Below are 27,261 nucleotides of genomic sequence, written 5' to 3'. Positions count from 1 at the left end.
TTTAGTAACACATTTAAAAGTGAGAATTAATTTATTAATTTTTTGGCTTCAATATATGAATCAAACAATGTTGCACTGCGAAAACTGAGTGGCAGCTTCTTAAGACTAGCAACCATTTCTCAGGAAGTGCTTGGCAAGCATTCCTGAACTATAATCAAAAATTATTATCTTACACCGTCCATGGGCCAATAAGCACACGGTATCAACACAGAGTTTATATCCTTTCATACAGATAAAGATACCCCAGTTCCTTAGGAGGATTTTCAGAGAGTGCAACCTACGAATACAAGGGAAAACATAATTAGAATAAAATTCCTTTAAAAAATCATATAAAAATAAGAAGGAAGAAAATTCAATATACATAATTAAATACAGAGTTTAAGATTTACATTTGACATAAATAAAAATTAGGCAACTCAGTTATTTCAGTATGATCAGAACCACTCACTCAATGTTACAATCCAACAGTTGGATTGGATCTGAATTGTACGATAGAATTCCCAATAAATAATTTGATTATTCTTAGTAAATCCTTGAGTTGGCAAAAGGATAGGTAATTGCAATTTAAATATAAAAATAGGGGGAATTTCCACACAAAAAACTACATACAGCGCAACCTCGATAAAACGAGACCCCACAGTGCTCAAATAAACACTCGCTATAGCGAATTGTCGCTTTACCGGAGGTGGGGCAAATAATAGCCAATATACCTGTTGCGAACAGTTATACGGGAACAGGAGAGGTGCGACGACAGAGAAATTTATATCCGATAAACGTAAGCATAAATCCAGACGAAAGGCGATGTTTTTTTGCATCACTAAATTTCCTTACTCAAACAACGACTAACTATTCAAACAATTTATAAGCGCCGCACTAAATAAAAATCATGCAAAGCATTGTTTTTTGGCCATGGTGTCTGCCATCAAATGCTTTCTATTCACGGAACTCACGGATGTGCGGGTATGCTGCCATCTGCTTTCTGCCGCCCGAGGAACATAAGAAGATCAAGCATTCGCTAATGTTAATGCCACAATATTTTCACCAAAATGAACTACTTATTTATATCGAACGACAGTTTACTACATGGATTTGAGACTGAGCACTCCATATTTTCTTCATTCTAACAGATCGCGATGGCGAGTGCCTACACCAAAAGGGCCTTGTAAAAACGAATTTTTTACATGCTTATTATGGGGCCAATTGACGGTGCATCGGCTATCTCTCGTATTTGCGGGGGTCTCGCAATAGCCCGTACTTGTTTTAACGAGGTTCCACTGTAATTAATTGAGTCAAAAGTAGGAAGTTTTCATGATGCTGCAGTGAAGTGAAACAGTGATGACTAGATGCGTAAATTTATAAAAGAGAAATAGGACAAAATACTTCGTTCAATGTTAACAATAAAGATGAATAGTTAACTAGATTTCAAAAGATCAATTTTGATTTTTTTCATTTTTACTAATTAATCCAGAGTATAATAATGAGCAAAAATGGACTGTTATGAGGCACTCTAAAGATGCTCTCAAAATTCTCATTTTCTCTTTCTTGAAATTGATATATTATTATTGTAAATTACTATAAATATATTGAAATAAATGCACTTAGCATTAGCAATAATACATACACAGTTAATGCATGTAAATGGGTGTTACTCGAGGAAAAAGAAAGAAAATTGATAGATATTCTTGTTTGATTTATGTACTAAATTTGAGAGAGGCATACTAATAAGGGACTTTCCTAGTTTTCTATCGGTTAAATGAAGACTTACAACACAGACATCCAAACTAACCTTCGCATTGAAACAATGGGTGATATGCAGGTTAAAGATGACAAATTTTAATTAAAATTCTAAATCAAATTTATAATTAACCATATTAGATTGCAATTATTCAAACTGGATATTAGAAGAAACATAAAAATATGATGTACCAGAAGCTAAGTTTAAAAAGTGCCAATTAGAAACAAATCGGCTGTAAATACTGATATGTATGTATAGGGTTAGTGAGGTAAACAGCTAAACATAGTAATAAGTGTGAATATAAAAATATATAATTAATGGTTTAATATAACTTGTGATCATTTACCTTATTATCGTTGAAAATTACCCACCGCCCTTCTCTCAGGACATGGCATACATAATGGCCAACCATTGTTGAAGTTCCCATATGGGAAATAAAAGCAAGCAGACGATACCCTAAAAAAATAAGATATCATTAGTTAAACAGATTTAAAAAACTTGGTCAAAATAATTACAGTATATCAGGCAGTAAGTATGGAGTAATAAGTTCTCGGAGGCAAAGTGACAAAATAGGATGAGGCGTTAGTAAAAAAATTTAAATATTGAGATATGAGTCGAGAATTATTTGCTTGGCAATAGTTGTCTGAAATACTGAACCACCATTGTCCAGAAATATTCTCACTAAGCAACGTATTGACATGGAATTTTAATGCCACTTTGGAGTAGATGATAGTGGGACTTCAAATTTTGTATGGATATGAATGCAGTGGGCACATAAAACACTGAATATTTCTTAATGACAAGCAAAGAAGCGTGGTTTCTGTTCTCTTTTTAATAAAAAATAGACTATTATTTATGAAAATGGTCAATATTCTCGCCTGAAAATTTCACTTTAGCTTGAGAACAAATCTAAACTCACCACCCATCCCATTCATTAGGGTGGTAAACTCAGATCCACAATCACAATTACAAAAAGAATTCTGTAGATGGAATCGAAGGATAATTTATGAGAAAAAAATTTCTTCGTTCTGCAATTCTCTCTTATAAGTTAAAAATGGAGGAGTAAGCAATGGATGAAATAAATAAGAGTCTCTCAACTTTTCTAACTATAATCACTACAAACAAAATAAAAAAAAGGTACAGTAGACTCTTGTTATAACAAAGTTCACGAGATTGAAAAACCGGAGGCTCGTAATAACGAAGTTAGTAGGAACGTTTCTTCAAGGAATCATCGCAAAAAACATACCTTGCAAAGATTTCTTGTCTCTTCAATCTCTCATGCTTAAAGTTGTGTGGCAGTATAGCTTTGGAGCCATTTGTATGATACACACAATTGAATTACACATATACATAAAAAAACAAGCACATTCGTTTGATTTTATTGGTAGAAGATTGTGGCGGAATGCGGGAAATTGTTATTAATCCCAGCACTTCCTCAATAGCATATCATTTACAAAAAACTAAGTAATATGCAAGTGTAATTAAACTGTAGAACAATTGCATCTATCAGGGATTGTTCATTGAAAATCAAATTGACAAAATATGAATCTGAAATGACAAAAGCTTCTGGAGCTCCTTGGAATTTCGGTCGGAACCAACAATTTTCTTCTTAATAACAAGAACTTTGTAATAAGGTTGTTCATATTAACATGTTCACCACCGCTCAGGTCATAATGAATGAAAGGTGTTCTTCTTCACGCTGCTTCACTCATAATGACCAAAGAATGAGTCACTTTTTTGGCCTCTCATTGCACGCTGTTGGTCACAGCTATATATGCCGCATATATGACAAGACTGACGCGGCACACTGAGTCGAATGCACACCAAAAATCAAATGGAAAAGATCCAAGTATTAAGGATAAAAGAAAGGCATTACTTAGGTGCAATTGGTGAATTGGTCTGAAAATCCACGGCAGGGAACGTGTTAACGAGAGTCTACTGTAATGCATGCAAAAGTACACAGGTGAGTGTTCTCACAACTCAAAATGAGTAAATGCAACTTACGGCTGCCCCCTTTGTTGACTTCACTGGGAGGGTGTTTGTCACCAGCACCTTCGGCAGCCTCCTCCTCCACAGCGTCCAACTCTTCCAGATGGCTGAATATCCAGTCAGCAGCTCGCTCCACACTGTTGCCTGTGGCACGCAGAGCTTTGACTGCCTGAGCACGGGTGAAGCCCATACCCATTATTGTCTGAATGCCATCTTCATCAACCTCCATTGTAGCAGAGGACCCACCACCTGATTGAAAAATAAGCTTTGACTCAGAACATGCGAGACAAAATATAGATACGCATACTGTATTTTCTCATGCAAAATGGGCACCCATTCTTTCATTTTAACAGCATTAAAAACAGAGTATGTATCACATACAACGATGCTTGGGTAACCCAAGTGCATTTATTTTCCTCCTATATCATTCCCATGTTGGTTGATGTGGCCATAGTTGGACCAACCTGCCAGAGTCATCACTGTTTTTCTTGTGAGCATGGAGTTTGTTAAGATGCTGAGATTGGTGCATGTTGCCAAGATTGGTGGCCACCAATTTTACATTAGTACGTAGTAATACATTATCTTGTGCCATTTTTACCAAAATTATTATATTTATAAGTTCATTTCCATTAAGCAAGGTGAACATCTTGCATGAGATACATGGCAATATTATGTAAATATATTTAACTCTTTGAGTTCTGAGCAGAATTGCCTAATTTCATGAGAAAATTTCAATGCTATTTTACAGAGAAATCCAAACCTCATGATATATGTACCTATATAAAATATTTAATATGTATACCTACTGGTTAGGGGAAAATTATATTTATCCCTAATAAATTGGAATCAGAAAATTTTTGATGCATTAATAATTAATGAAGAAAAATTAACCAATGGGATTCTTCAATCAGCTACCAAATGCTCTCCTCACAAGGCTAGCTTTCTCCCCAAACAACTGTGGATAATAAACTGATATCAACAGCAACAGTTCAGCGGGTGTTTTTCAAACATTTGATTGGAAGTAGAGACTAATGAAATGCAAGAACTACCACAAACAGCAACACCAATGGGGACCAATCTATGATCACAATGTATATCTTTCATGTATTCATGCTAATGACGGAATTTTGGGGGGGTAAAATTGTTGTAGAAAATGTAAAAGTTTTCAATTGCTGATTTGACTTGTTTTACGTTTTTCATTGCTCTTTTGTTTTTTTTGGCTGACTGGGTTTCTATCGTGATTATTCCCAGTATGAGTCTAGTCTTGTTCTGCGCTGCGAAGAAGCAACCAATAAATTCATGTTGAGATAAGTCGATCTTTCATTACGGAACCTCAACATGGCAGCAGAGCGTGGTTCCTTGCGTTCCTTGGTTGCTTAAATAGTCTTCGTTGCTTTCAATCGTGTTTTTTCGTGAGTTAAATAACGTTTTCGCGCCACGTTCTCGTTTGGACATTTGCTTGGTTGCACTTGTGAACGAACTGTTTGCTGTTAAGTGTAAAGCATGGAGCTCCATGGAATCGAGAAGTTACGCGGTAGTGAGAACTGGACAATTTGGAAATTCTCGGTGAAAAATGTACTACGAGGTATTGAAAATGCATACGAGGTCTGCACTGGAGAGGTCTCAAAACCAGAGGTTGTGGGAAGCAATTCATCCTCTAATGAGCGCACTTCCTATGATGCAGCGTATAGAGTTTGGGACAAGGCGGATCGAGCGGCATGCCAAGTCTTGGTAAGGTCTATTGAATCTAAAGTGGCTGCTCTTCTCGTCGCGTGTGACTCGGCGAGAGACATGTGGTGCAAATTGCATGCTGTATTCGAACAACAGACTAAACAAGCTGCTCACACTGTTCAAGCGGAATTTTTTGGCTTCAATATGAGCCTCGCCGACGATATGGTCACTCATATCGCGAAGTTTGAAGGGTTAGTCTTACGAATGCAGCAGTTAAACGTGAAGCCGGATGAGTCATCGTTGATGGTTAAGTTACTGGACACATTGCCCGACGAGTACGAGAGTCTGAAACAGGCATGGTGGGCGAGACCTGAAGATCATCAGACCTTCGCAAATTTGGTGGCAGTGCTGACTTCTGATGAAATACGTCGTTTGAAACGAGCTGAAAGAAAGGAAGAGGCAGTAGCACTGATGACTGTAAAATCTAAAATTCAGGGAAATAGCAATTTTTCCACTTATGCCGCAGGTTCAAGTAGAAAGAAAGGGGAATCTTCATGAGAGAAAGTAAAAGATAAAAGGAAAATCAAGTGCTATGGTTGTGGTGGACAAGGGCACATGAAAAAGGATTGTCCTAGTTGGAAACAGAAGAGGGTACAAAATAAATATAGTGCGCCAGACCGTAATGATGAGGCTGATCAGGCTTTCATTAGTGAACTTTTGAATGCAGAGACTGTTGGTGATATGTGGGTTGTAGACACCGGTGCCACCGATCATATATCTAACCAGAAAGAATGTTTCTCTTCTTTTGAACAGTTTTCAACGCCATTGAAAATACATATTGGCGACAAATCCACAATGGATGCACTAGGTAAAGGGACAATCAAGTTTGAATCCTGTGTTAACGGTAAATTGCTACCGTGTCGCATGGAGAATGTACTATATGTACCCACTGCCCGGAGAAATTTGTTCTCTGTTGTTTCCGCCCTTGATAAAGGCTTGTCTTTTAAGTCGTCGAAAACTAAGTGTGAATTTCTTAAAGACGGTGTAGTGAAAGCTTGTGGCGTCCGGTATGGACAATTATTCAGACTCCACATCCGTGTGCTGAAGTTAGATGTAACGGGTGCCAAAGAGATGAATGTAGCATCGAAAGACACACTACAAATTTGGCATGAGCGTCTTGGTCATCAAAATAAAAGACATGTCCTGAAGTTTCTCAAACAACGGGGAATCGAAGCTACTGAAGGTGAAAGTTTTTGTGCCGCTTGCGTTCAAGGTAAGCAGCACAGGAGTAGCTTTCATTCAAGAAGTCAGCGAGCCAAAGAACCTGGGGAGTTGATACACGCTGACATCTGTGGGCCGATGGAGTGTGAGTCTCTGGGTGGAGCACGTTACTTTCTATGCTTTACATGCGATTACTCGAGGTTTCGCATGGTCTACTTTCTGAAGGAGAAGTCAGAAACTGCACAGAAGATTACAGAAGTGTTGCAGATCGTGAGGAATCAATGCAGACGACCTGTGCGTGTATTTCAATGCGATGGTGGTCGAGAGTTTGTCAATCATGAGGTAGAAAAACTGTTAAAGTCAATGGGTGTGGATTTCTGTGTCTGCAATCCATATACGCCAGAGCAAAATGGTTGTGCAGAGCGTAGTAACAGGACTGTGGTTGAACTCGCTCGCACTATGCTATTAGCAAAGAATTTGCCTAAAACATTGTGGGCAGAAGCAGTTAATACGGCTGTTTATGTTCTCAACCGAACAGGCCCAAGCAGTGTGGATGGAAAAACACCGTATGAGATCTTTACAAGGAAAGAGTTTCATTTAGACAAGCTTCGGGTTTTTGGTATCAACTGTTACATTCACATACCAACAGTCCGTCGGAAGAAATGGGACCCAAAGAGCCAGCGTGGGGTTTTTGTGGGGTATTCTCAGAATATAGATGGATTTCGAGTGTGGATAAAACCTGGAAACAAGATAGTTCGGAGTTGTGACGTCGTATTTGAACCTGAGACTTGTGGGGGGCTGCTGACGTTATTTCCAACTGACGTGCATGATGAGCTGGAGCCTTCAAATGATCCTGAAGAGGACTGCGTTACTGAACCCACTGATAAATGTGAGAGAAACCTACGGGATCGTTTGAAAATCAAACCACCTGAACGCCTCATTGAGTCAATGTTAGCTGAGGTTGATGAGCCAAGCAGCTACTCGGAGGCAATGAAATCTGATCAGCGATTACTCTGGGAGAAGGCTATGGAGGAAGAGATGGCTGCCTTAAAGGAAAACTTGACCTGGACCCTCACTACGCTACCAGGTAATCGCAAATCCATCTCTAATCGATGGGTTTACAAAGTAAAACGTGCAGGTGATGGTCACATTAATAGATACAGGGCTCGACTTGTAGTGCGAGGGTTTAGCCAACGAGAAGGAGTAGATTATAGTGAAACTTTTAGCCCTGTTGCCCGGCTCGATACTATACGAGCTGTATTAAGTATTGCTGCCAAGGAACACATGCATTTGGCACAATTTGATGTTAAAACTGCTTTTCTCAATGGGGTTCTTGACGAAGAAATATTCATGAAGCAGCCAGAGGGGTATGATGATGGCACTGGCAGAGTCTGCAAGCTTCACAAAAGTTTATATGGGCTAAAGCAATCCCCCCGGTGTTGGAATAAGTGCTTTAAGGAAGTTCTTAAGGACTTTGGACTGTGTGAGAGTGAAGCAGATCCTTGCTTATTTTATGGGACAAATTGCCATGACAAACTGATAGTGGTCATTTACGTTGATGATGGACTTGTGGTAGCATCAAATAAACATAAAATTACTGAATTTATGCAACGTTTAGAAATGGAGTTTAAAATCACTAGTGAACCAGTGGGATACTTCTTGAACTTACACATAACTCAAAAAACAGATGGTTCAATCTTCATAAACCAAAGTTCTTATGTGAAAGAGGTGCTGCAGCGGTTCAATATGGCTGAAGCAAATCCAGTTTCTACACCAATTGAACAGTATTTGAAAGAAGAGGAAAGGAAGGATGCTGAGAAAACAAGTGCACCTTATCGAGAGGCTGTGGGCTGCCTGTTGTATCTGGCTGTTGCTACTAGGCCAGATATAGCATTCTCGGTGAACTATGCATCCCAATTCCTTGATAACCCAGAGGTAAGACATTGGGGTTTAGTTAAACGGATTTTGAAGTATTTGCAGGGTTCAATGTCACAGGGGATTCTCTACAGTTCATCTGAGAATGGTGGGGAACTAGTTGGTTACAGTGATGCTGATTATGCCAGCGACCCCACTACGCGGCGGTCAGTCAGTGGCATTGTGTTTATGCATAGTGGTGGTGCCATCACCTGGGCCAGCAGGCGGCAACAGTGTGTGTCGCTGTCAACCACAGAGGCTGAGTACATTGCTGCTAGTGAAGCCGCAAAAGATGCTGTCTGGTTGAAGAGACTCTTTGACGACATTTCCCCATTAAAGTGTCCCCCGGTGTTGTTCTGTGATAACATTAGTTCTATTAAGCTTGCTAAAAACCCTGAATTTCACAAGAGGTCGAAGCACATTGATGTACGTTATCATTTTGTTCGTGAACAACTCCAAAAAGGACAATTATCAATTGAGTATGTTCCAAGTAAAAATCAAGTTGCCGATGTTTTTACTAAGCCTGTTCCAAGAGTACCATTTGAAAATTTGCGTTCTTTATTGGGCATGTGTGAACTTTAATTTGAAGTTGAATGTGAATTATTTATTTGGAATGTAAGGGTTTTCTTTTAATTTTGCTACTGATGAAGTAAGAGTCATTTTTGAGCAAAAGAGATGTTATTGATATTTGATATATTTCTTTTGTTTGTTATTACAGCAATGTATAAACTTTTTGGGGGAGTGTTGTAGAAAATGTAAAAGTTTTCAATTGCTGATTTGACTTGTTTTACGTTTTTCATTGCTCTTTTGTTTTTTTTGGCTGACTGGGTTTCTATCGTGATTATTCCCAGTATGAGTCTAGTCTTGTTCTGCGCTGCGAAGAAGCAACCAATAAATTCATGTTGAGATAAGTCGATCTTTCATTACGGAACCTCAACAAAAATTATTCTTCTAATCCAAACGTTGAAGGAAGCAATTTATAAGGACATACATTTGGAGCATGCTTTTTAATGGTAGTGAGGTATGGAGGATGAAAGCAACATAGAAATCAAGGTTGGCAGCTTTCGAAATACAGTGTCACAGAATAATGAAGAAGATCCATTGGATAGATGGAGTAGGTAATGTGGAGGCTCTAAGAAGAGTAGGAGAGAAGTATTTTGAAGACCATAGGTAACAGACGTGACAATTTAATCAATCACATCATGAGACAAGATGGTGTAATGAAAATTATCGTTGAAGGTTAGGTGGAAGGTGAGATTGGCAGAGGTAGGCCACAGCTGAGATACATAGAGAAGGTAATGAAGGATGTAAAGCAGAAGAATTATGTAGGTGTTAAAAGATTAGCCGAGGATTAGGAGAATTGAGCAGTGAGCTGTGATAAACCAATCTTACGATTGATGCCTGTTGATAATGATGTAGTCAAATTGGTGGTGCCAATTTTCAAGGGCAGACAATATAAACATTTTGGGTTAAGGTTATTTGAAACTCTGGAAAGTAATAGTCAAGAGATTTGGTCATAATATCAAGAAATAGCAAGCATAAGTGAATTGATTTTGAGCAAAGAAAAAAATAAATTACCTATTAAACCTGGCAATTAAGAAATTGTGTGTGTTACTTAATGATTGAGACAAGTAGTAGTACTGAGGCAGGCTTAAGTTTGACCAGGTTGCTCAATCTGCTTGGAAGCTATCAAAGTCTCAAATTGGAATGGCATGAAAAGCATAAAAGAATACCATGCACCATTTGGGGTGCTACCCAAAAAGTTCTCACACAAGGACAAAGATTCAGAGGCACCAGTTCTTTCAAACTGAAAACTAGGTTCCCCATAGGGATTTTATAATTTACCTCATTACCGAGACATAATGACAATATTATAAAATATTCTACACTACTGACCTGATGAACGATCCGTTCCAGGAAGAACGAATTTCTCTTCAAAGTCAAAGTCTCCAAAATGATCCATGAGCCACTGAACAGCAGCCTCTAAACTTCCATTGCTTTGAGTGTAGAAGACTGCTTTCTTACAAGCTTCAACATGGAAACCCATTCCAATAAGCTGCTGGATCATATTTTCATTTAATGTGACAGCTACCGACATGAAAAAATATAATTCAAGTATTAAGTCAAAAAACAATATCCTTCAACAAGCATTCCAACTAGGGAGCAAACTGAATGAACAATTTTCTTAGAATAACTACCATATATTCTTAAATTGATTCAAGCCACAAATATTTACATAATTGGCAATCATTTTAAATACAGAGATTGTTACATTATAAGCTATAAGAGGAACATATCTGAACTGTGAACATGTCACCTTCTGCGATAATTAATGGAAAGCCGAATTTTATCTTTCTGCTACGGAGAGAGCCAAGTTGAAAAAATTCTGCAAGAATGGCATTTCAGTGACGATAGATATCTTTCTGCTATCCTCATTTTTATTTTTTGACATTATCCCACCATCATTTGATTCACACACAGTATTTATTGGTAAAATTATAGAATCGATGATGGTAAAATCAATCATTAATTATACCTCAAACTAAGTACAACATGAAAATAATAAATGCCCGAGGACATTAAATCACAAATATGGTAGGATTGTCTAATTGACTAAAATCCAAGAGAAATACTTTGTCTAACACTTGTTATTAAGCTTAGCACTATGAAAAATCATATTTTTATCACAAAATTTGCATTGATCCAATTATGATAAGAGGACAAAAATGTTACCAGGTGGTGATCCTTGAATTTCAGGCAACAGTTCTTCATCAGGTTGTGGACCAAGGGCTGCCACCGATGCGAGGTCAATCTCATCAGGCATCTCCACAGCAACATCCAACTTCACTGATGTCCAATTCTCACGGAGAGTGAACTTCTTCAAGTGAAGGAGAAGGTAATCTGGAAATGATGCCAATCGCGTGGTTCTACACAAATAAAGAGAAAAATAAGAACATATTACAATAAAAGATAAAAACTGCAATGCTAAGGGTCACAAAAAATGAAATTACAATACATAATTGCTTTCAAAAATACTAGCTAAGTCAGCTTAACTAATACATCAGCATAATAGTGAAAAAAAAGAACACTCCAAAAATATCATGCATCAATAGAAATTGAAAATAGCTAGACCCAACTTTTAATTTGGGTCCGAGATATTTAAGAAGCAGTTTCACGCAGCCATATCTTTCGAAAGCTATTACATGAAAGGATTTCAAGGAAAATTTTCTACAATAAAGCCTTGAAATAAAGAAGAAAAGGGGGGAAGCAAATAATATGGTGGGGGGAGGGGAAGCGAGGCTTTAATGAGCACTGATTCTTCTTGAGGGAATCTCTTTCGGGAATAGTTGTTGGGAGTTGACACATTCAGCGCGGAGTACGTCAATTGACATTGACGTGGTCCCGTCCAAGCTGAAATACGAAGCATGTCAATTGACCTGCTCTGCCGGTCGGGCCGGGAGCCCTTTCTCCGCCTCCGTACGTGACTAATATCCACTTACCAGTCTTCCAATTGTGTGTATGGCCTTCAGCAAGCTTCCCTCTTTAGACTCGTGTGCCCCGTTCGTAAATAGCAGTATTCGAAAGGAAGTTATGGTGCGGAAACCTCTCTCTATTTTTCATTCTTATTTTATCAGCCAATTCCGATGACTTTCACGAAAATCGGGCCTGCATTGAATGTTTTAGTGGTTATGTGGTTAGAGTGCATGTCAGAGGTCTGACAGGTTTTGTCATATTTGAGATTAAAAACAAAATACAACAATTATTGTCAAAAATATTATCTTTATTTTGGTATGAAAGTCATTTATATTAAATTAAATGATTGAGGCTCCGTTATACACAAAATAAAAATAACGTTATCATAATCGCATTACAAATCTTGCCTATTTTTTAAGCATTTGAGGGGGGCATGTGCCCACCCCCCCCTAAATCCACCTGTGGTGGCAGGGACATGGCTTTCCTTAGGACTCTTTCCTTCTATCTTCTTGCGCTTATACCGTTTCCCTTCCATCCATCAATGCTTACTATCATATCTACGTTTCTATGTGTATTACCGAGCATGACATGCACTCATGTGTGAGTCACTTTCTATTTTGCTGGTATGGTAGCTGTGGCCTCAGGCCTCAGGGCAAGTAGGGGATGGAGGTGACACATCAAATCACCAAGTCAGTCAAGACCCACTTGACTTCAACCACTTTCTCGCTGGATGGAGGGGACACCTCCAAACTTCTCGCCAAAAATAGACTTGTTGCATACGGGTGCACATCAGCAAAGACCAGCATGAATTTTGATTGACAAAACAGTAATTATAGCATAAATTTTAACATTCAAAAGCATCAGTTCCATGGAAATGATTTATAAATTTGTTAGCAATGAGTTAACAATGGCTATTCGAGAAAGTAATCGTAAAAAAATCATTATTGTTAAGATTTCTATGAATTAATGCGTTTTAGCGGACATTCCTGGTTTTTCATTCCGTGTTTGAAGTTTTTTGAATGCACAAGAGTAGTGCCATAATTTATCAACTTATAAGGTTAAAACGAGGGTCGCTCAGTAAGTAATACCCCACATTTTTTTAAAAAGCCATTGATATACATGATCAATGTCCTTGTCGGTGCTTCACAATTGATGTTTGTTCTCTGTGCTGATGAAGTTTGGCACTGTTCTAGAGCATAGCACAACCGTAGTAGAGCATCAAAATGGTGTCTACATACAACTCATGATAAAAGCAGCATGCTGCTATTGAATTTTTGTGTACAGAAAAAGAACATCCGTAAACATTTGTGTGCAGTGGCAACACTGCAGTTGGCAGGAGTGAAGTTGGGAGATGGGTAAAGAAAGTTACAGCCCCAGGAGATGCAGAAACACAGCTCCATGATCAGCCATGCTCGGCATGGCAACGCCTACAAGACAAGAGCTTTTACCACCTGGGAATACATGCTTCCCCAAAATGTTGGTGCTAGGCTTTAGAACATAGTGGGTAGCACGTAGAAAAATAGGGCTAGGACAAGACATATTGATGCATATTGTCACCAAATTCTGACTCTTTGCAATAATTATGTTCTGAGAACAAAAATAAAGGGGGAATACTTTTTGAACGACTCTCGTACCCGTGGTTAAGGTTTTGTTTAGTTACCTTTTAAAGTTACTGTTACTAATGGTTGAATAAAACCAAAACAAAATTTTTCAGACTAAAAAGTTGAGCTAGTTCTGTTGCTCAAAGGATTCGTCCACCTGAATCCCAGGGATTGCGGCTATATTATTTTCATCAATCATCACCACATTCACAACTTCTTGCATGGATCTTACTCTCGATTAAATCCATTTTGCATGTGAGATAGCACTAAAAATTATAGCCAGTTCAGTAAGACATTGGAAACAGTAAGCACCTCAAGCCTGTCATGGCTGTGTTCAATTGGAAGTACGTAAATTCACAATCATTAAAGAATGGCTTTCATATTTTTAACAGATGAAATAAACACTAAACTTACTTTGTAGCACTTGTATTTTGATTAACTGCCGTACTATAGAAGTCCACTGTCTCCGACCGAGCAAAGGTTTCAAGACAAGACTCCAGCTTAATCCTTGGCCTCACAACTGGCCTGGGCTCCCTGGAAGAAAATCATTTCTGCATAAGACTATAAATATTCTACAGAGACATTAATACAAACAATTATGCATAACCACCTGAGAGTCACCAAAAGACCAGATTTTTACCTTATTTTACTAACACTAAACATGAGTCTATCCATTCCAGATAAACAACATCAGATATTTATCTCTTCTTAGCTTCGATTCAGCAACCACAAATGTACTAATCATTAGGTTAACTTGATTTGATGATTATATTAAATAAACGTAAATAATGCAAAAAGAATAAGTAGGCACATAAGTAGACATAGAAAAACTAAACGAGAGAGTGAAAATTAATATGCATAAAATAGGCATCTTCTAAGTTCTTATTTTGTATTTATGTATTACTATTGTTGTACAATTTCCTTTTATGCCCCTTTCCATCAGTTAAAATAAGTTTTATATTATTATAATGGTGTGAATCAATCTAGTTGGAAAGGATCATTATCAACAACATACGCTCTATTAGCTGCAGTAAGCCCCTCATCCTTTTCACGCTTTTGAGCCTCCTCATATGCAGCAACTTCCTCTTTATTAGTAGCAGCCTCCAAGGGGATAGGAAGAGGTAAACTATACTCACTACGATGAGTGTATTTGACCTAGAATTCAATATTTTGTCTGTTAGATTAAACAAAATATAATACCATGTTTTACCATAAAATTGAACCAAATTCACAATGGAGAATTTAAGAGAAAATTATTTACCAAGTCAATACAATCATATTTTGCCACAACACCTTTCTCATGAGATTTTCCACCATTAATACCGATGAAAATGCATATGGCAGAAAAATTATGACTTCAAATAATGAAAATGAACTTCAAATGATAAATTAAACACCATGACTCTTACCTTCTGAGATTTACTGCACTGAAACTTATCTTCTACTCTGAACTTGAAACAATCAGCAGGGTTCACTTTGTGCCGGCTGTTCCTCTAATGATACAAAACAGAGAGAATCTAATGAAGGCATATGACAAACAGTTAAATATATAATAAATACAAAAGAGCTATCAAAAATAGGAAGAATAACAATGCATTCAAATGTGAGGAATAAAAAAAAAATTCATGGACGTTATAGCGAAGAATATTTGCACTTTTCTCATTAGCTATTCAGTCAAGTACAAAGATTTCACTAGGGAAACATCCAGTAACTTGAAAAATATTGCTATTTTGCAAAGAACTCATATATGTAGTTACATAACACATTATGACTTTGGCAGCATTAATAGAAAAATCACAGTGTAATAATCATGGACTTTAAAAAAATTTCACAACTCAAGAAAAGGTAATAGTATGTAGCATGAAAATGCATCCGATCATAGGTGTTTCCTTATACCTTAAACAAAAGGTTGATTTTGATAAAAATTTTGTATGTGATGGAAGGATAGGAGAAGGATTTTTGAAGTATTGACTAGAGTGGAGTTGAAGTGGAAAGAGAACAATACATACTGCAGTCCCAATGGAATGCTTCAATGATAAAAGTAACTTGATAGTTTTTGGAAAAGATCACCCCATACTAGATTATTCACTTTTTGCTTGGACATTAAACTTTAAAAATGCTCTTAAAAGAGATGCATGGGTTTGGTTCAAGATTCAGCACCTTATTTCCAATAACTTAAGACAAAAAACTATATAATTTAAAACTTATTAAAACAAGTTTGTTTAGCAATGCATTACCTCTTAAGCAGCAATGGTAGTCCATGTATCTACAGCAAGGTTGCGACACTTTTCAGACGCACCATTTCAGTAAGACCATACAAAAAGAAATAATAACAAATGACACCTCTAAAAAACTTTTCCTCACCTCCAGAACATTAATAAAATGCAAGAAAAATTCCTGAGCATCTTGCTGCCTTTTAGAGGAGAAATCTGGATGACCTCTTCCCATAAGTGTCTTAAACATCTGCGGCTTAATCCCGGGTTGATTGTCATTTTCTTTGGACTCCTCAGGGGGAGGCTGAGAGTACTTTCCAGACCACAGCCCCAAGCCAAGCTTCGCCCTGGAGGAAAGTAAGGGATGCAGTGCATGTGAGAAAACAAGGGTACATGTAACCTGATAACTTCTCTGCAGAATCGACACTGTAGGTAAATATTTCTTTCAGGGGCAGTTTAAACTTAATAAAGGAAAATTATGTGATTTTAAATCAGTCTGTTTGTAAAGGGAGACTAAAATAAAACCTCCTGATGTCATCCACATTGAAAGAGTGACATGTGGAATTGATTCCACTTTTAACCAACTTATTTGAAAGTTAAATGCTAGTTTTATAAGTCTACAAAAAACTTCCAGATCAATCTTTTGGAGACTTCAATATATTGCAGGGCATGAGATGAAATTCTACTTGATATAAAAGAAAAAAAATTCAGCCATGCAACACCATGCATCTGAGAAGATTGACAAGTAAAAAAGGGCAAGAATCAAATAGGTGCCTGAGTACTAGAGCTAAATACAATATCATCTCAACTGAAATACTTCTGAAGACAAGCTGAGGGTAGTTTTGCAGGTAAAAAAAATTAACACATTGCGTACCGGGGTAAGCTAATGTTTAGAATATAACTTTACCCAATCAAACGTTATGATGCATCAATTCATTATGAATAACGAACAACAACTAAAACCTACTAACAAATACGTATTGTACGCTTTAAAATTGTTTAAGTTGAAGTGCCTAAATGATGAGAATCTTTGTCATCCGTATGGAACGTTCGGGAAAAAAATGACGTGAATTCTCGCCATCCGTACGCAACGTGTTAAAAGCAAATGAAGGATTCATTCATTCATACCGGCAACTGTGAGCAGTGAGTAAATTTGTCGAATTGAATAATAATAATAATGTGTGTGTGTGTGAGTGAAAATCATGCATGGATAATCTGCAACAAGGATATACTGCAGCCGAATAATTGACAGTTTGCTGTATATTTGTACTATGTCATCTTTATTGGAAAAATTTAAATGGCACTTTTCCTCTTGTTATTAGGATCACTCTGACCTAGAGCAAAATTATTATTATAATTATTACAGCAGACTCCCGATTATCCAGCTGCGGTGTATCCGTGTTGCAGATTATCTGTACATGATTTTTACTCTCGCTCAATATTTTCCGTGATCTTTATTAAAAAAAAATCGGACGGAGAATCACCAGAATTACTGCATTAATGCTAGGATACACCGGGCATTTTATTTACATTAGAATCCCCTTCGTATAATATAAGCAATCATGCACTAGCTGCATTCACGGGAGCACCATGTTCCCGTTTTCCAAGCCTCGCAGTGCGCGACCGTGCTCCGTGACCATGGATCCAGGTCCCGTAGCAGTTGCAACCCGGGCAACTTGTGCGAGAGGCGATTTCATGGCGTGGCGCCTGACAGTGTCATTTCTGACGTCGAGCAGTGGTTTTGAAGCATTTGTGCAGACCACTTTTCTGTATCCGTGATCACAAAGCCACGGATGTGTGTATTTTGAAATCCCGCCTTACATGGAATATTAATAATACTAGTACAACCATGTTATTGTCGCTAAAAAGATCGCAAACTGGCAAAGAAAGCTCTGAATGAGTACAGGAAGCACTATTAAAATAACAAAATAACATCATGAATTTTAATATATTGTTTGTTTTATGTAAATTATGAACATTACAAGACATTAAATTGAAAGTTTGGGTTATCCGTGTTTTACGATTACGATGTGCCGTCTCCCCCCCATCATTAGCCCGGATAATTGGGAGTGTACTGTATTTCAGTCCTGCCACAATAACAGCAGTGAAATTCATGTGAATACTGGGGGAAAAAATTCTCCTGGATCAAGAATTTTTTGCCCAGGTCCGATCCAAGGAAATTTTTTCCAATGGATATTTATGTGAATTACCAGTGATATTTTATGCATTCCCCATTTTCCAATTGTCACATAGATGTTAATTTAATTGTCAAAACATCAACCTCTTCTGATGATAGATAACTGCAGGTAAATATCCTTTCATTATTGCATTTCTGTGTTATAACATGGAACACTCAATAACTAAATTATTATGCCACATATGAAAAAATTCATTGATCAAAAGTAAAAGATGACAGTGGTCATCATTTTCTCTCAGTTTCAAATGATAATGTGCTTTTTCTGCAATTGGTTTTGGTGGATGGTACCATATTCTTACTCTATGATGATATCTTGTGAGTCCAAAGACTGAACTCCTCACCTCCTCTATCTAATGAAAGATATAACCTCTCTTTATCACCATAGTCCGCTTGTAGTGGTAACATAATAGCACAAGGACTTTATAAATATTATTCTGCTATTGTGATGATAGCTAGTATGAGTACTTGAATCATAGACTTCAAATGTGCGAAAAATACAAAAAAGCATACTTACATCTGAACATTAAAGTCTGTGGCTGGATCAGGTGGAAATTCTTTGATAATATCAAGGCCATTCTCCACAAACCTATAAGAAAAGTTTGAATTATGCATCAAGATTCCATTTGTTCACACACATATGTCGCACATTAATCAGATTTCAATCAAATGTCACTTTTATAAAATATTTAACTTTGAATTACAAACAAACACAGTTATAAAAAATTAAGCTCAAACATTATGAAAAATTCGGTAATAATGAATACTTAAGTAGTTACTTCGTTAAGTTCAGTTTTTGGAGAAATGCTGATGGGTGAAAATTTCCTTACAGCTCCGAAGTTGAGAATTGCGGAGAGAAGGAGAGGATGGATTTTTGAGCAAATTTTGAAGTTATTATTGACCTTTCCCTTATTATGGATTTGGTTTTACAGAAACCTGTCCTTCATTTCATTAATTTACGCAATAATGCCTCAAGACCCTAGTTTCTTAGTAACAATACATTATATACACTCATGGCCACAAGATAATTTGAAATTTAGCAAAGCAAAAACAATTATACTTCATATTTACCTTTTCTTGAAATCGGGAATCGAGAAGATAACTTGCATAACGCTGTTCAGATAGCAGGAATTGCCAAGATTGACAAGCCCAGTATGACCTGGTCCATACAAAGGGGTGAGTTTTGAGCCAGATTCCTGCATTGCCACCCACTCTCCGAATCTTTGATTTAAGTCCAATTCAAGCTCAGCCATAGACTTATCAGTCTATAGAAAAATACAAAGATTCAGGCAGATGCCACATCACAACCGAAGCACATCAATTTCATCTCCAAAAAAATCACAAATATAAATCAATTTAGAACTTGCAAGTATAGCATTAGTTAGAGTTAGTAGCTTGCGGGTCCATGCTCTGACAGAAAATTCATTTTATAGTATTTTGTCAATTTATGAATGTGTTTATAGTAATTTTATCAATTTGTAAAGATAGAAATAAGGAAAATAGACCTTGTACAAATTTCCAAATAAATAACGCTTATTTAACACATTGCGCACCGGGGTAAGCTAATGTATAGAATATAACTTTACCCAATCGAACGTTATGATGCATCAATTCATTATGAATAACGAACAACAACTGAAAACGTACTAACGAATACGGATTGTACTTTAAAATTGTTTAGGTTGACGCGCCTAAATGACGAGAATCTTCGTCATCTGTCCGGAATGTTCGGGGAAAAAATGACGAGAATTCTCGCCATCCATACGCAACGTGTTAAGAGCCAACATGGTTCACTGCATGGCAATATCATCAGGACTGTATTCAAGGTTCACCCTCACAAAATTTATAACATTCATGATCATGTAAAAAAACTTTGGAGGCAGGCTGAAGGAAGTCTAGGAATTTTTGTAAGGACAGTTAGGGGAAAATCTTGACTTCACGATGAAGATAGATTGGCAGTGGAGGGTGTTGGCTATGACCGTCCAGAAGGTTTGTTTGAGATTGACTGTAGGAGGACAAGGAGTGAGGAATGACAGGGAAAAACAAGGTCACTAGTAAGGTTATCCTTCTATTTAAATGCTGATATTGTGTGCAATAGGATGGTTTCCTATTTTTTTTCATTGCCTAAATTGAAAGATTATTACTTCTGGAGTGGGTATTTCACGCTTTTAGATATCTATTTTTCATGATTAAATGAAAAGTGAAAATTTTCAAGCGCGCAAAAACACGACGGCTTAAGTATGAATGCTGGGAAAAGCCTGTGTGACGTCTTTCTGGTTCAGGCTGCCTGCGTGTGATGCAGGCTGCTAGCAGATAGTGCTTGGCTTAAATAAGGATTATTAATCCCCTATCAAACGAAGGAAACTTTCCGACCATAGGCAGTTTTAATAGGTGATTATTAAGATATGTTTCCCTGAGCTCTGTGCCTCATGCATGCATTGTTAATCTCAGACAATGTAAAACTCCTGACTACTCGTATAGAAACTAGGTCCCTGTGACGTCACGTGGAGTGGCATCACATGACCGCCAATCTGGCCTTTTCCAAACGAGGTTAAAATTGACCATTAACATTTGTCTAAACTGGAATTTCTAAAACCAAATACATAATTTGTGCATTATGAATACACTAATAGTGGGTAAGAATCGCAATCAATGCCTTTCGTTTTCTTTGATGAAGGAAACTACCCTGTTGTTCCCACTAGTCCTTTCTGGTCTCCTTCCTCTCTCTGTGTAGCATTTCCTGGATGAATTCAGGCTGATGTCCTTCTGACAAGAGATTCGGCATGAACTGGGATTTTCCTTCCTTCTTTACAAAGTCCATCTCATGCTCAGCTGCTCTGACCTCATCTTCTTGTCTGCTCTGACCCCCTCTGAAATATCTTCCTGTCTGCCCAATCTAACATGTGCTGCAGCATGTAAATTTGAAACTGTACATTCCACTTCGTTCCAAATCACATATATAATCTCATCGGTTTATTTTATACTAATAATAAAAACTTAAAATGCCTCCTTCCCAAATAGAAAGATTTTATTTGGTTATGAATGATGTAAATTAGGTCATGGTTAATCTTGATGACTGTGCACTGAAACATGTTGATGCTTAAATAAACGCTATTCATTTGGTAATTTGTGCAAAGTCTATTTTTCTTATTTCAATAATAGATTTCCATGAAGCCTCAGCCTCAACTATTCACCTTAACTTGTAAAGAGTTTTACCAAACCCCTTTATTAAAATGGATTCACCAATTAGAAATGTAGCATTCATGACATTGCACCTCTATCTGTCATCTCGTCTTAAGTAGCTGAATTTTACCCAATGAAGAACATTAAAGGTATGTACTATCATATTAACAATCAATAGGCTGGCATTTTTTTCCATCCCTTATATGTTTACTAATACACACATATCCTAATAAGATATTTACTATCACACAAGTTTTAAAGGTTTCTGACAACTTACTACGGCAAGGTATCATGGATTGTGCATGCTGGGTAACCAGTCAACACATTTAGTTTGAAACCAAGATAAAGACTTCACATAAGTATGCCAGTCAGACATAGGACAAAATCTACTTTATAAGATTTCGAAAAAAACTGATCAAGAGCCATAAATGAATTTTAATTAGTCAAAAATGAAAAGAATGTATTCCTCTACTGCTGAAAATGCTCTGCAATTTTTATAAAAACCAAAACAAGCAGATTTAACTAGTACAAACCTTTTCCAATTGAGCTATGTTGATCCCAAAATGGGCTAAGTGCTTCACAAGCAGAGGGTCCTCAACCATATCATCTTCTTCATAGCTGTACACATCTGCCTTCCCTTCTTTGGTAATTGTTCCTAACTTAACAGCTAATGGGTAACCTGATGGACACAAGGATTTCAGATATCATTATTACCAAAAGTATTGGAACAACGTGAAAAATTTTAGAATTTTTTTCCCGATATTTTCAACAACTTGTCCGTTGATTTTTTTTGATGGAGTTCAGCCCAATAATGTGAATACATGTATATATATTTTTTAATTTCCAATATTTCATATTGTGAAGTGCGTTCTTTATTGAAGGCTTTGGCATTAAATCATCTTTTCAGGGCAGTAGACAGAGAAGATGACTGCTAATTTTCACTTTCCACATACTGGTTATAGGGCATCTATATCATGCAGTGACGTAAGGGAGATCAAATACAGAATGGGTATTAAAAAGAACATAAAAATAACTAATATTTGCTATTACTTAAGCCTCAAGTCCCACTTTGTACTACTCTTCTAGATATCTATGGGGTAAATAATATAAAGAAAATGCACACTTAATTAAATTACTTAGTCAACTACTTTACCTTCGATTGAGCCAAGTTTTGTGCTCTACAAAAATAATTTTCATAAAAAAAGTAAACAGTCACTTCCAGCCAACATAAACTGCTTCAAATTCAAAATTCTGCTGAACAACCAATGGTTACTCACCATTGAGTCACTATTTCATGGTAAGATGACATTTTTCAAGTGAGAATCAGGACTAAAGCTTTGCTGCTATAAAGAAATACTTCTAAATAATGTTAAAAACCCAAGATGTATGGCAGAAGGCTAGTGGTCTTAGCTGAAGTTCCTATCCCACTCTGGTACCTTGTCCCACCTCTCTTCCTCTGACATTAACTAGCATAGGCAAATAGGGGTGCAAGGCTAGATCATTGAGGAAGACCATATGAAAACATAGGTATTTCATGACACATCAGCAGATAATCCCACTCCAATAAGCACAATACATCACTACCCCACATATATCTAACAGAAATAACTATATAAAGCCATGTAAGAGGAATTTTTCAACCATGAAAGTAGAACACAAATTTAGAGCTTTCATTTAACTATATAACAAGGTGTAGGGATCTTTTCATATACCGTTGGCCATTACCTATGTCTTTAACTTGTGTTTTTTAATTTACACACTCAAATTCCACATGTATAAATTTCAGTGGTTAGCACTTAATTTACCATATCATGCATATGTTGTTTGTAGCGACGAAACGCGTAGTGTCATAACAAAACTCAGTGGAAATATTGCAATATCTTATTTTAGTAATATTAAGACCTTCCACCACATCGTGCCCAACATCATACAAGGAGAAACCTCATTTTCAGTTGTATTTTTAGGAAAGTAGGCACACTTCTCTCTAGACTTTATGTGCCATACAGAATTTTAAACCAGAATCGTTACAAAAATAAAAAAGTTTTACGTTTCCTGAAAGCGAACAGCTTGATGGGTAGAAATGTATTCAACACTCAAATTTCTGAGGCATAACAAGTCAAAGATACATTTAAAATGGGCTATTAAACTAAATAATTAAACAAAACTATATAAAATACGCACGGAGAACTTCAATTTTCACATACCAGTCTCCCTGTAGTGTTGAACAGCATGGTCATTGCCACCGGATCCATCATAAAACTTCCGTCCACATAAAATCTTGCCATCAGTGAGATTCATCCATAAGTTCTGAGTGAGGTCGCACTTTTCACAAACCCAACCAGTTGGCGGTACACGAATACCATTGTCCAACTGCAACAAATTTTCTGCATGCCTGAAATACAGAGTACCAATTGGTTACCTTGCAATGGGTAAAAATGGATGTTTGCAGATGATAATTTTCAGTGATGACTACAGATTGGAATTATCGTGTTCCTCTAAAAGTTAACATAAAACAACAATAATAATACTCAAATTAGGATTAAAGCCCAATTTTACACCATGTCACCTACTTTGAAACAACTCTCATTTCTCCATCCCATGTTTCACTCAAAGATTGCAGCTCAGCCAGCTTTGCTGCGGAATCTGCATCTAATATAATTTGAATGGTTTCTGAAACCTAAACGAGAAAAAAATATAAACATAAGATATTCATTCCAAGGAACAAGGATGACAAGACAGAAACAAAATATGTAATTTACGACCTTAATATGAATTATCTCAATCGCAAGCTCTTCTTTGCCACATGAATCGCTCAAAACAACTTGCTCGAGACATAATGAAACTCATGCATGAAAATTCACCCGTATATAACTATTTCCAGCATCACACGGCCAAAAGGTAGACAAATGGAAAAGGATAGCATTGATATCTGAGTTAACATTATGGACTCACAGAAGGAGGAATGTCTGGCACAGGCCAGGGGAAGGTATGAAAACCAGGCATTATAACTAATGAATACGAGTCTTCATACTCGTATTTAGTTTTTCCAGCATCCGGGTCGAATCCACCCTCAACTCCAATTGCCAGTCGAGTAACCTTCTTCTCTGGACCATCACCTTGCTGTTCGGGAGGGAGCTGAAATAATTTCGTCATAAAAAATCGGGACACACCTTACACAGTTTAGCTCCATCCTAATTACCTCTTTTCTGGTCCTTTTGATGTGAAGAAAAACAGAATTCCCAGTTTTACGGTGAAACAATTCCAGGTAATCTTTGCCAACACCCAGATATGTCTTCAGGCATAAATACAATCCCGTATCTGATTCCTGTTCGGAAATAAAACAATTATTGACCAACTTACGCCTAAAAAAATAAAATATATTGATACGTTTAGGACTAGGACGAATTAAGTTTGGAAAAAAAGTCTTACTCACCGGTGTGTCAAATGAAAACACACACTCATCTTTATATATTCTAGTTTGATTGGGATCAGGCTTAGTGATATTTTGCAGATGCGAAAGTAACTCTGGCACTTCCATTTTATCAGATTCCCGTCTCCTTTTCGTTTTGAAGGAAGTCAACAACGTATAAAAGGAAGACAATTAATATTTCACTTCAAAACAATGAGTAGCTTCTACTTGCGAAGTGACTGGCGAAAAGGACGCAATTTGAAATTCAACTGTTTGTGCGAGCGGGACTGCGATGGCGGCTTTGACTTGTCTGGATAGGGCTTCCTATTATACTCGCATGTATTTTCAAAATTATGCATCGATACCTCACGCTCTCGCAGTAATAGTTCAACAAAAGTATCAGTAATATTTTTTTTTATTTTATCACGTAGCTTTAGTTGGTGTAGATGCTATAAAAATTATTTCGTTTAATCTGTTGTTATTATTATTTAATTGCATTCAATCATCAAGGTTCCTATGATAGATGCTTTAGATCCTATGATAGACTTATTTTGATATTTGGGCAAATGAGAATATTCATGTACCAGATTCTGGAAGTGAAAAGATGTGCACTATTCAACGCCTTTCGGGAAGTTACCATTGACGCAACAACCGAGTCTCACTAGTATAAATTCTACTGCAACCTCATTTTTGAGCAAAGTGGCATTCACAAAGATGCAGGTGATTACAAACCTAGACTATATTTTAGCGCTCACCATTTTCCATCCAGCGCTGTAAATTTTTGTTGTTGGTAAATAATTGAAGACAAAAACTATTGTATATGTGTTTTTAGTACACTATCGCTAGAGTAATTGGTATGCACCGAAAACTGTAAAAATAGCCAATTTCTTCTCAAGTTAAAAATTATACGTATTTACTCAATCATGCATTTTTCAAACACATTTTTAGGATATCTCCACATCGCATTCCATGTAGACTGACCGCATTTGACGTGAAACATTTCGTATTGTAAGTAGCCGATGATAACAGAAACCTGATGAGAGTAAGCTAACAACATCCAAATCTTGATAACATGGTATATTCATACAAAATACAGACAATTTTTAAGGGTTCATGATGAAATATGAATGGATGTGTTGACTTACAAAACGGGAAATCGCAATAACATTGAACGGTATTTGAACTTAGTTGGAAAGAATTAACCTTGAATTATTTCCAGAATTTCGTGAATGGAAATTTTAAGTTTACAATGAGCTATCTGTTTCTAGAAAACTGTATTGGCAAGAGAACGGTTCTCTCATTGTTCAGCCTTTTGAGGCAATTCTAACAACTAAAAGGTTTTTGATTTATTTTGAAATGCCAAGCCCGTCAAAGGTATTGATATTTAGGACAAATACAATGGAAATTGTGGACAACTTACAATTAAGATAATATGAAAGATTATTTTTATTTACTTGCGCGATGACAAAATAATCGGGATACGAAAGTTTTGTCTTATCATTATTATCGCGTATGTCGCTTTTTCACCGAAATTACAACATTTTTATTCTTATTTTATTTTGATAGTTTTGTCGGAAATGATTAATTTGGAAGATTAAATAAAAGAAATTTATTTTGTCATTCAAACACTAATTTTTATTAGAAAACTCAACAGTGGAATAAGAAATTCATTTTTTCATTATTGACCTTTCCTTTAATGCTAAATAATTATGGATTGGCGAAGTTAAAGAAAATGGATTACGTGAATTGTGAAATTCAGAAAGCGGATTAAGTTCATAGAAATTGAAAATAATTATCTCCTTGATTAACACCTAAATCATATCATTAAAAAGTAAGGAAATTTTAGTTTTTTTTGCATAATCAGCAAAATGACATGGCTCTCGTATTAATCTTTATTTCCATTCTTGAAATATGAAATTATTCACGTGAAGCTTGTCTTTCAACATGATATGGCTAAATGTGACAATAATCAATTAATTCCAGACAAAGTGGCGGGAATTCTCGGGTAAAGAAGGTAATAATGCGTTATCGAATGTTCACTCATTTATGAAAACGATTTTGTCCTAGGGAGATTTGGGGTAAAAATGGAAGGAATTATGGAAACAACAAAATAGTACAGCACTCGCATTTCAGATTGTAAAACCGCGAGATATGAAAATAGCTACGAGAAAGGTGTCTTTTCTCGAGAGGTCAACTCATGGCGTTAGTCAATTCATTGCTTGCAGTGAAAGGGACATTCTAAAGAAAAGGGGGATCAATTTTGTTCACTCATTTATTAAGACAGTGAATAGTTAAACCAAGCGAGATATTTGAGTATAAATAACCAAAATAAAAAAAATGTAAAACACACGTTTTTTCACATTTTCAGCCTTCAAATTTTCAAAAATGGCCACACAATGGATTCTAGCTCCAAATCCTCACTCCACTTCCCTGCACAGGCCCCCATGATCTAGCTGCTGCCCCTCCGGACACCCAAGAATGGGAGCGCTGATGATGTAAACCAGGTTTATGAGCGGGTTAGACGGCTTGACTGGTGCCTTCATCGGCTTCCCGGTGCCTTTCAACTCCGGAGTGATCCCTGACGGCAAGAAAGCGGGTGGTACGGGCACTGGATGGTACTCGGCGGATCCTCTAGGGGTCCCCAGGACTCCTGGAGA

At 36.9% G+C, this 27,261-nt stretch overlaps 1 protein-coding gene across 2 annotated transcripts; it reads right to left on the bottom strand.

The window, feature by feature from the left end:
• Positions 1-12: 12 nt before the first annotated feature.
• LOC124158819 (ubiquitin carboxyl-terminal hydrolase 5) lies at positions 13-24,861 on the bottom strand. Of its 2 annotated transcripts, none has more exons than XM_046534161.1 (17): positions 24,629-24,861; positions 24,395-24,520; positions 24,148-24,330; positions 23,766-23,872; positions 23,400-23,587; positions 21,729-21,874; positions 19,084-19,277; positions 18,530-18,601; positions 15,970-16,165; positions 15,015-15,098; positions 14,621-14,760; positions 14,020-14,139; positions 11,264-11,457; positions 10,427-10,618; positions 3,740-3,973; positions 2,082-2,191; positions 13-277 (listed from the first exon to the last, which is right to left on the bottom strand). In XM_046534161.1, exons 1-17 carry the CDS (start codon positions 24,731-24,733, stop codon positions 215-217), a joined length of 2,454 nt encoding a protein of 817 aa, XP_046390117.1. In that variant the 5' UTR covers positions 24,734-24,861; the 3' UTR covers positions 13-214. The 2 variants fall into 2 exon arrangements, with proteins under 2 accessions (XP_046390117.1, XP_046390119.1); XM_046534163.1 differs by having other exon boundaries at positions 24,148-24,315.
• Positions 24,862-27,261: the final 2,400 nt, after the last annotated feature.

Source organism: Ischnura elegans, chromosome 5 (genome assembly GCF_921293095.1).
Source record: "Ischnura elegans chromosome 5, ioIscEleg1.1, whole genome shotgun sequence".
Classification (NCBI taxonomy): Eukaryota; Metazoa; Arthropoda; class Insecta; order Odonata; family Coenagrionidae; genus Ischnura; species Ischnura elegans.
Note: the sequence above shows the minus strand (reverse complement) of the source record. Positions and strands in the feature narration are given on the sequence as shown.